Source organism: Gastrolobium bilobum, unplaced genomic scaffold, assembly GCF_033153095.1.
Source record: "Gastrolobium bilobum isolate Gb01-03AN ecotype WA unplaced genomic scaffold, APGP_CSIRO_Gbil_v1 utg3261, whole genome shotgun sequence".
In the NCBI taxonomy this organism is placed as follows: domain Eukaryota; kingdom Viridiplantae; phylum Streptophyta; class Magnoliopsida; order Fabales; family Fabaceae; genus Gastrolobium; species Gastrolobium bilobum.
This window is the reverse complement of record NW_026899069.1, coordinates 575,337-585,778: the sequence shown is the minus strand read 5'-3', so window position 1 is coordinate 585,778 and position 10,442 is coordinate 575,337. Positions and strand designations below refer to the sequence as shown.

The 10,442-nt window shown below is 35.4% G+C and overlaps 2 protein-coding genes across 2 annotated transcripts; both read left to right on the top strand.

Annotated features, from left to right (window-relative positions):
• Positions 1 to 325: 325 nt before the first annotated feature.
• Positions 326 to 3,832, top strand: LOC133286855 (putative disease resistance protein RGA3). The gene is made up of 2 exons (XM_061484354.1): positions 326 to 2,983; positions 3,443 to 3,832. The coding sequence occupies exon 1, from the start codon at positions 393 to 395 to the stop codon at positions 2,964 to 2,966; it is 2,574 nt and encodes an 857-aa protein (XP_061340338.1). The 5' UTR covers positions 326 to 392; the 3' UTR covers positions 2,967 to 2,983; positions 3,443 to 3,832.
• A 4,187-nt stretch (positions 3,833 to 8,019) lies between these two features.
• On the top strand, positions 8,020 to 9,004 carry LOC133286881 (tRNA-uridine aminocarboxypropyltransferase A). Its single transcript, XM_061484380.1, has one exon. The coding sequence runs from the start codon at positions 8,020 to 8,022 to the stop codon at positions 8,758 to 8,760; it is 741 nt and encodes a 246-aa protein (XP_061340364.1). The 3' UTR covers positions 8,761 to 9,004.
• The last annotated feature ends 1,438 nt before the right edge of the window (positions 9,005 to 10,442 follow it).

Sequence of the window (10,442 nt, the reverse complement as noted above, 5' to 3'; positions counted from 1 at the left end):
TAAAGGGAAATACTACTCTCATTTTACATGAGGTAGTTATCTCATTTTCTCTCACTTCGAAAATCATGCCCCTTCTTTTTTTTTCTTTTTCTTTTTTGCTTTTAAATAATGGGCCCTACTTGAATTCTCTTTGTAACATGAGAGAACTACTCTCGTGACGTTACATGAGAGTAATATTAACCATAATTAAAAATTGTCTTTTGAAGAAAGAAAGACTTAGTAAGTCTGTTGGTTGACTTGTATCTGTGGATGGTGTATGTATATCCCGTTAGCATCTACCGATATACACCACACAATCTAACCTCTTAAAGAAAGAAAGAAAGAATTGGAAGCACAATCAACACAACCGCAAACTTGTATCCAAACTCTGTTTCTGCTCTTTCCCGTTTGACATGGCCAATTCATTTGTCTTCGATGTTGCTGAATCCCTGTTGAACAAGCTTGCTTCTCATGTTTATGAAGAAGCTTCTCGAGCCTATGGTGTGTATGACGATCTCAAAGGGTTCAAAGATACTTTGTTAATTGTAAAAGCTGTATTATTGGATGCTGAGGAGAAGAAGGAACTAAGCCATGCCTTGCGTGAGTGGCTGAGGCAGATTCATCATGTCTGCTCCGATGCTGAAGATGTTTTGGATGGATTTGACTGCCAAACCTTGCGCAAGAAAGTGATCGAAGCTTCTGGCAGCACCAGGATGAAGGTAGGCCACTTCTTTTCTAAGTCTAATCCTCTTGTTTTCCGTATTAGGATGGCTCATCAAATCAAACAACTTAAGGATAGATTGGATAAGGTAGCTGCTGATGGGAATAAGTTTGGTCTTGTTCATGAGAGGATTGATGTTGACCACAGACTTGTGGTGCAAAGGAGAGAAATGACTTATTCCCATGTTGATGCTTCAAATGTGATAGGAAGGGAGAATGATAGGGAAAATATTATCCAACTTTTGATGCAACCCCACTCTGATGGTGTTAAAAGTCTCTGTGTTATTCCCATAGTGGGCATTGGAGGTTTGGGGAAGACCACACTTGCTAAGTTGGTGTTCAATGATAAGAGGATAGATGAGTTTTTCCCTTTGAAGATGTGGGTATGTGTCTCTAATGATTTTGACATCAGGCAGATAATTATTAAAATCATTAATTCTGCTTCAGATTCTGCTGCAAGTACTGCTCTTGCTCACCATGAAAACATTAGTAACTTAGATATTGAGCAGCTACAAGGTCGTCTTAGACATAAGCTTTCTGGTCAAAAGTTCCTACTTGTCTTGGATGATATATGGAATGAAGATCGTGCAAAATGGATTGAATTGGAAAGTTTAATAAAAGTTGGCGCAGTAGGAAGCAAAGTCATAGTGACAACACGTAGTAACTCAATTGCTTCAATGATGGAAAACGTTTCCTCGTATGTTTTAGATGGTCTTTCCCTTGAGAATTGTTTATCCCTGTTTGTCAAATTGGCATTTAAGGAAGGCCAAGAAAACAAATATCCAAATCTAGTGGAGATCGGGAATGAAATTGTGAAAAAATGCCAAGGGGTTCCTCTAGCGGTGAGAACATTAGCAAGTTCCCTTTTCTCAAAATTTGATTTGGATCAATGGGAATTTGTAAGAGACCATGAGGTATGGAATTTAAAACAAAAGAAGGATGACATTTTACCAGCTCTTAAGTTAAGCTATGATCAAATGCCATTCCATCTGAGGCATTGTTTTGCTTACTTTTCCCTTTTTCCCAAAGATTTTGACTTTTTTACTTCTAGAATTGGTAATCTTTGGGCGTCGCATGGATTACTTGAATCCAAGGATGGAAGTCAAAAGCCAGAGAATATTGCAAGACAATATATAGATGAGTTGTATTCAAGATCATTTCTTCAGGATTTTGTTGACTATGGCTACTTTTACTCTTTCAAAGTGCATGATTTGGTGCATGATCTTGCACAGTATGTTGCGAAAGAGGAGTTTCTAGTGGTAGACTCCCGTACTCGAAGTATACCTGAACAAGTAAGGCATTTATCAATTGTACAAAATGAGTCACTTAGCCATGCTTTGTTCCCCAAGTCCACAAGAGTGAGAACTATACTATCTCCCACGAAAAGAGTGGGTCTTGTTGGTAAAACTCTTTTAGATACATGGTTATCAAGATACAGATACTTACGTTATTTAGATTTAAGTGATTCTTCGTTTGAGACTCTACCTAATTCAGTTGATAAATTGGAGCATCTGCGAGTTCTCAATCTTTCCGGTAACTACAAAATCAAAAGACTTCCTCATTCTATATGCAAACTCCAAAATTTGCATGTATTGTCACTCGCAAGATGCATGGAGCTTGAAACACTGCCTAAAGGATTAGGGAATCTGATCAGCCTTCGACGACTGTGTATAACGACAAAACAATCTGTTCTGTCACAGAATGAAATTGCAAGCTTAAACAATCTTCAAACTTTGAGTTTTGAATATTGTGACAATTTGGAGTTTTCGTTCAATGAGGCACAACTCACTTCCCTTGAAGTATTGGAAGTTCTATCATGTGGGCGCCTTGGGTCTTTTCCTCTCTATATTCTCCCCAAATTGGAGGTTCTTCTAGTTAAAAACAGTCCAATGATGTCAGTGAACTATGAATGCCCACTCCAAAGATTGAGGATGAAATATCTGAATCTTAATGATTTTCCAGGGATAGAAACATTGCCTCCATGGATTCAAGGAGCTGCGGACACTTTACAGAGCTTGTTCATTTATAATTTTCCTAATCTCAAGAGGCTTCCTCAGTGGCTGACAACAATGGCTCATCTTAAGTTTCTAGGCATTTATAACTGTCCTGAACTGTTGTATCTTCCAAGTGACATGCATCGCCTCACTGCCCTTGAATATTTGGGAATACATGCTTGTCCTGAATTGTGTCGAAAATATCAGCCTCAATATGGTGTGTATTGGCCCATGATTGCTCACATCAAACGCCTTTACATTGGAGAACCATGAGGAGAGAAGGAACGAAGGTAAAAATATTATTTTGTCACTAAACATTGGCACACTTTTCAATCATATCCACTTTTACAATATGTTTGGTATGGAGCTAGAGAAATTAATGGTTCGCCGTGTGTAAAGCTATTATTAATAGATATTTGCATTTCTAACGTTAGCCTCCTGAATATTTCAACTATAAATTAGAGAAAGAATAGATAATAAACTTTATTGTATTTAAATTTTCTTGACATTAAGTCCTACGTGGGAAAGCCCACATCAATTTACTGATAGTTGTTGTAGAAGTTGGTTAGTTCAGTTTGAAGCAGTTAAGAGCTTCATTTTCATCAATTGAATGAAATCGCAGATTTTTAGTGGTAACATTGTGTAAATTTTCATGGAGATAAAGTTTAATCGGAAAAAAAGAGAGTACATGTTTGGTTTATCAGTAAAAGAGGAAGACTTTTTGACAGTAACCTTTCCCTCATTTACAGGTAAGGTAGAATGTAGATGAAGAGGGAGATGAAGAGGCTTCAAGAACACCATGAGGAGAAGATAAATGCCAGCGAAACACTTTAGATTCTCAGGAATCAGGAATGAGGATGGAAAATAATTGTTTCCATCAGCATGTTTGGTTTGATGTAGCCCAAGAATTGAAAATGATTATTTTATTCCATCCCTGTATTACTCAAAACATACCTAAGAAAAGTCAGCATTTGTCATTTGTTTAAGGTGATTTAAATGGCCATAGCTTTTATTTGTCATTAAGGAATGGAGCCTTTTGGTGAATCTCCTCTGTATTATTGCAGGCCATGATTTAAGTATTCAAAAAGTTGGGAGTTGGTATAGTAAATTATTCTGTTTGCATAAAGAGTCTAACATTTGCAAGATGCATGAATTTTGAAAGATTGAACAAAAATTTATTAAATCATGATTGGTCTCAACTTAGGAATAAACACCATAAAACAGTGTGTGGTCTGAGACTGGAAAAGCAAATTTGACTTCTCTTCATATTATGAAAACCGATATCACGTCTTTATTTGAAGAGATACATCACTTCATTTCCCTTTTCATTGATTTGTTGCAAAATTACAAATCTCTCAAGCATTAAGGTGTTTTCACTGGATTTTTATTTGATTGTGATTGACTTTGTTTGAATTTTTGGTATTTTATTTATTCTCTCTAAATTTTATAAAAAGACTCTAACAATCTTCATATGTAATCTTCAAGATTTTAAATTAAAACTGAGCAAGTTTTAAAGATAAGCTTAAAAGGAGACTTTATCCAAAAATTAACTTGTGTGCTGTGTGGGAAATTATAAATTTATGCACAACTTAGATCATGTCATAAGTATCGTATAATAATCAATATTTCTCCTGCTAGGAATAAAGGTTAATACTTGATAGCAGTGGAATTTATTGCATGACTTCTCTAGCTTTTGGTTATACTCCTAGACATTGCTTATTGTTTTGCTGCAGTATTCTTATTTCCTGGGAACAAAGGCAAGATTATTGCTTTCAGATGGTGAAGATGAAACTTAGATTTTCTTGCCTAAACCGAGTCTTCCAGATCATGGTTGTGGATTCTCTCGGATATTACTTGAGAGCATATTTAAGTATTAATAAAGTGATAGATGAGATAACTGTTTTTGTTTTAATCTCTAGCAATTCGAAGAGAGTGTTAAATTGAGAGTTGACTACAGATACTTGTTTTTTTAGTTTTTTGGATACAAATACAGATACTTGTTCGGGCATCGTGGTGTTCTTCATTCTTAAGAAGCTGTTTTCAAGCTTATTTTGAGTATTGCTTAATTGGTTAATTGCGTGTCTATTGTATTACAACTGAAATGCCTTTAACTATCTCAGATGACATTGAGAAGTGCACTAGAATGCTCATATGGGGGGTCCAGTTCTGGTCACAGGAAAATTCATTTAGTGAATTGGGACCAATTATGTGCACCGGTCAAGCAAGGTGGATTGGGACTCAAGCAACTTCGTTTATACAACAAAGCCTGGGTTATGAAACTTGATACCTTCTCTAAAAGAGGGGCATGATTCATCTAATTTATGGAAAGGAATCACAAGAGCTTGGAAAGATATTCAAGGTGTGGATGTAGAATCCACTTAGAAAATGGTCGTTCAACTCTTTTTTTGGTTGGATAAGTGGCTTCCAAACATTGACAAACTCATTGATGTGTCCATTCATCAGGTTCCTGAGGATCCACGCCAAATGACAATTGCTGAACATGTAGCACCAGAAGGAACTATATAAAGGGATAGGATCCATTTACAAACTTTCTTTACAAATTACACTAAGTATGACCGGTCGTACACTGCATGATTAAAGTATGACCGGTCGTACTTAGTGTAGTTTGTAAACAAAAAAGTTTGTAAATATAATCTACTCCCTATATAAATAAATCATATAACTCAAAACCACAAGCCATACATTAATTATGGGGATAGGTTATTCTGCCTACTCTTATTTTGCCTATCTTTGTCTACCCTTTTCAATACCGTCAGATTTAATCTCATCCAACGGTAGAGATTTGCGAGATAAAATAAATCTTTTTTTCCCAATTCTTTCTCCACATTTCCTCTCCAACCGTTTCTCTTTCCTCCCCTTTCTCTCGAGCACATGCGTTTCAGGATAACACCTTTGAGATTTTTATCATACTAAAAATCAAAGGAAAACAGGAATTCGTTTTTATGTTCATATCATTTGCAATGTTAAGTTTTCTGTGTAATCAGCTTATTATTAGCCACTTTCCTATCTTTCGAATTTTTTCATCTCTGGACTAGGGTTTCAAAATATGAACTAATTGGTTTTGCTACAATTCAATATATTCATGGCTGTATTTCTGGTGGAGTTAGATTTGAACTTGTAGAAGAACAAAAAATCAATCTGTTAAACATTTTCCGGCTAGTATGATTTGCGGGTATAAAACCAAATTTAATCTCTATTAATATTCATTACTGAATAAGAAACTTTCAATACCGGAAAAGCCATGAAAGTTTATTATTAGAAGAACAATATATTCACGACAGTTTATTATTAGAAGAACAATAATAACAATATATTCATGTCCGTACTGCGGTATTGAAAGTTTATTATTCATGACTAGCCGGAAAATGAATGCATAACTTAGATCATGTCATCAGTATCATAATAATTAATATTTCTCTTGCTAAGAATAAAGCTTAATACTTAGTAGTATTGCATGACTTCTCTAGCTTTTGGTTATACTCCTAGACATAGCTTATTGTTTTGTTGGAATATTCTTATTTTTAGGGAACAAATACAGAATTGTTGCTTTCACATGGTGAATATATGAAACTTAAGGCCTCTCTGAATTCTATTTTCAAAATTAATTTTGTAGTATTTATAATGAAAAATAAAAAAAATTGGTTGACAAATTTTTTTTTATAAAAATTATAACTATTTTTAAGTTTTTAATATCAAAATTATAAGAAAATAACTTACCTGAGTTATTTTTACTGAAATTGATTCTTCCCGGGTCGATGCCCGAGCGGTCAATGGGGACGGATTGTAAATTCGTTGGCACTATGTCTACGCTGGTTCAAATCCAGTTCGGCCCAATAATTTGCCGATCCCCCATGAAACGAGATAACCCATTTTTTTATCCGGAATTAACCGCGCGTTCTGATACGGACGAAAATATGAGATATCCGCGGGCGCGGCTTTCACGCTAGCGCTCTCTCGTTAGTCGTTGCTTGTTTGGGTCGAAAATAGCATCCGATTGTGTAATGATGAAACCAAAACAAAATACTTAATTAAAACATATGATCCTTTATCGAGGGGATCCTTTGTTTTGATTTTTAAATCAAATGGGCCCATAGATTTTCTTGGCTAAACCGAGACTTTCAGATAATGGTTGTGGATTCTCTCGGATATTACTTGAGAGCATATTTAACTATAAATAAAGTGAATATTGAGATATGAGATCTCTGTTTTTTGTTTTAATCTCTAGCAATTCGAAGAGAGTGTTAAATTGAAAGTTGACTACAGATACTTGTTTTTTTAGTTTTTTGGATACAAATACAGATACTTGTTCGGGCATCGTGGTGTTCTTCATTCTTAAGAAGCTGTTTTCAAGCTTATTTTGAGTATTGCTTAATGGGTTAATTGCATATTACAACTGAAATCACTGTATTAAAGATTCATGTTATGGGAAGTTTTGGACTACGACAAAAAAAATAAAAGAAATGAATAAATGAAGTTGAAAAATTACTTTGCAATTTTTGATTAGTATGAAAATGTGCTTTTCCCCGTTGTAGATGCTTCACGATCAAAAGAAAATTGCGGGACAGCATATTAGAATAAAAAATGAACAAGGTTATAAATGATTGAATTGTTTAAACTGACACTTCGAAAAATTGACGTGTCAATGAGTGTCACGACACTCATATCCCAACATTTCAACACGGGCCGTAAAGATTTAAAAAAATATTATATTGCATTGTGGTTTTAATTTTAATTATTAAATTCGTTAGATTATAATTATTATTTTATTAATTTTAATATAAATATTTATGATAATTTATTATTTTTTTATAAAATTAACGGATATAAAAAGTTAAATTATTGAATACTATAAAGGGAAAGGATATTGTGACAACTAAGTTGTGTTACTACCAAGTGACTACCAATCAATCTCACCGTTAGATCGATTATGTGGATTCAATGGTTATATTTATTTCCATCTTTGTATGGTCATGATTCCCCATATTTAAAGTGAAAGCATTAAATATGGGAAATCATAACCACACACAAAAAATAAATATAAAGTATTAAATTTTCATACTTTGTTAATTTTTAATGTCAAATTTCATAACGTGTCGGAACGTGTCTAAATATGATATTTTTTAAAATTAACGTGTCGACTTGTCGTTTCTGTATGACATTTTTTAAAATTAACGTGTCGGCTTGTCGTGTCTGTCCCGTGTCCGTGCATCATAGATATTTACGAAAGTATCATATTAATATCAGTGTGGCTGCAATATTTAAACCACATAGATATTTACGAAAGTATCATATTAATTTCCATTGCATGGACCCCGAGTCAGAGGAATACGCCACCCACGACCTACCAACCGCCACTTCACCGGAGCCACCCCGCCGGTCGATCTGTTCCAACTGCCGGAGACCAAATCCGGTGTGTCTCTGCCACGCGCTTCCCGTGCACCCAATCCAAACCACAACACGAGTCCTAATCCTCCAGCACCCGCACGAGGCGCACCACAAGCTTTCCACCACTCCAATCCTCACCAAAACCCTCCTCCACGCCACCGCCGTCACCGGACGCCGCCTCCGCCCCGGCATCTCCTCCTTGCTGGACCAGTCTCCCCCCGCCGCCGTCTACTACCTCTTTCCGGCGACGTCCTCCTCGCCGGCCGTCAACATCTCCGACCTCAAGCACGAGAAACCCTCAGTGTTGATCGCTTTTGACGGGACGTGGAAGCACGCGAGGGAGATGGTGAAGGCGAGCGAGGAATTCCTCTCGAAGTTTGCGATTAGGGTTAGTTTGGGGGTGGATGAGAAAGTGAGTGGCGGAAGCATTTACGATTCTGATTTGGTTTTGAGGAAGGAACCTTTTTCTGGATGTGTGAGTACTATGGAGGCTGTGGCCAGAGCCTTGGGTGTTCTTGAGCCCAACGGGTTCGATATTGAAGGCACATTGATTAAGATTTTGAAGGAAATGGTTAGGTTACAGGCTGGGTTTTTGAAGCCCATGAAGCCCAGGCCCAAATTGTTAAAGAAGGTTAAGGAAAAGGAAAAGGAAAAGGAGTGAGACATGTGAATGCAAAATGGTTAGTGGTTTCTTTTGCGGAATTCAATTGCTTCTGTCTCAAGCACAGCATGAGGATTTGTAGTTTTATCATTGTGTTGTGGTGAGCAAATTTTATTTGTTGTGGTTTTATTTTTAGAATTAACTCTATGGGAAAAATGTGTGTCATTTTAAAGGATGTAAAGTTGTGTCATTTTAAGAAAGAGAAAGAGATAGATAAAGGAGGAGAGAGAGTTGACAAAAAAAATAGGAGAAAGAGTTGACAAAAAAAATAAAGGTGTGGGTCCTACCTCTTTGTGAGAGTGAAAGGAGATAAGTTGTGTAATTTAAAAGGATAAACACTTTTCCCTAACTCTATATGCCAAATTATGCCAATGCTTTGGTATAGATGTATTCTAGATGTCTATAAAACACCGATACTTTGAATTTTTTTTTTCAAAGTATCCGATACACTGTATCTGAAACGTATTATATCGTATCAACGAATTAATGGTCGTATCAAGAATATATTTGAAATGTATCAAAAATGTTGTGTCGGAGTCGGTGCTTCCTAACTAGATGCTAAGTACTTCTTTTCTATGATGGGATTGGGTGGTCTTTTTTATACATGCGCGGTTCATCGAATACTTGGTTGGATTGGATGGTTTTAGGATAGCGTGGGAAATGCATATTTGTTAATTTGATTTTAATTTACTTTTGTGATTTTTATGTGCTGATTGAAGCACTATAACTCTATACAACAATATGGCTTTTAAGTTCCAGATTACTTAATGGGACCGAAGTCGTCAATTTCTTGATGAGGAACATTTATAGAACACAAGAACGACTGTTCCAAACTATGGTATTTGTTGAAAATCTTACAAGAACAGAAGCTAGCAAAAGTTAGGGAAAGATATCATTTAATTAGAACAGAATACGTAACAGCAAAAAAATATGCTGAAGTGATTTCATGTGCAAACATTGAAGAATGGATGTCCATGTTCTGCTGATTAAACCTTTCATGCTTGTGTTCGCACCTAAATTGAAATAGAGTAATTTTTTTTTTTATACTAAAATAGAGTAATTTTCATCCAATAAAAATCGTCATGTGTCATTCCTGGTACAAATTAGACAACAGGCATCAAATAAGTGCCCATTCCTTACCATTAATAAAATGAAGGGTTTTATGTTTATCATTTAACATGATATAACTTCACTTTCCTACACACATTAAAAAGGTGGGGTCCACATGTTTTTTTTCTCTTTCATCATTCCACTTTCTCTCTCCTTTTTGATGTGAGAGTTGGAAACAACACTTACATTATGTTACATAACACTAATAAAACCCTAAAATGAAAGGATTAAGCCCGTGAGGATTCCATTGGCAGGGAGAGTGGCTTGGATTGGCACGAAACTTGATTTCATAGTTTCCTGAAAAAGAAAAAGAAAAAAAATTAATATCAAATCATGAAGCCAATCAGCGCACCATTGTACTCCTATTGTCCTACATGTCATTTTGAACATAAAAACATGAAATGCATTATGATGATTAACAAAAATTGTGTATCCAAAAAATAAAAATAAAATGTAAGTGGAATCTACCTAGAAAAAAAAATAATGTTTCTTATATTGTAGTAGATAATTGTATTTTTTATACATACATAAAAGTGTTTAAAGCTTATGTTATTTTTTTTTCTTTCTTCTCT

Coding starts and splice junctions, on each gene's coding strand:
- LOC133286855 (XM_061484354.1), top strand. CDS start 393: ATGGCCAATTCATTTGTCTTCGATGTTGCTGAATCCCTGTTGAACAAG.
- LOC133286881 (XM_061484380.1), top strand. CDS start 8,020: ATGGACCCCGAGTCAGAGGAATACGCCACCCACGACCTACCAACCGCC.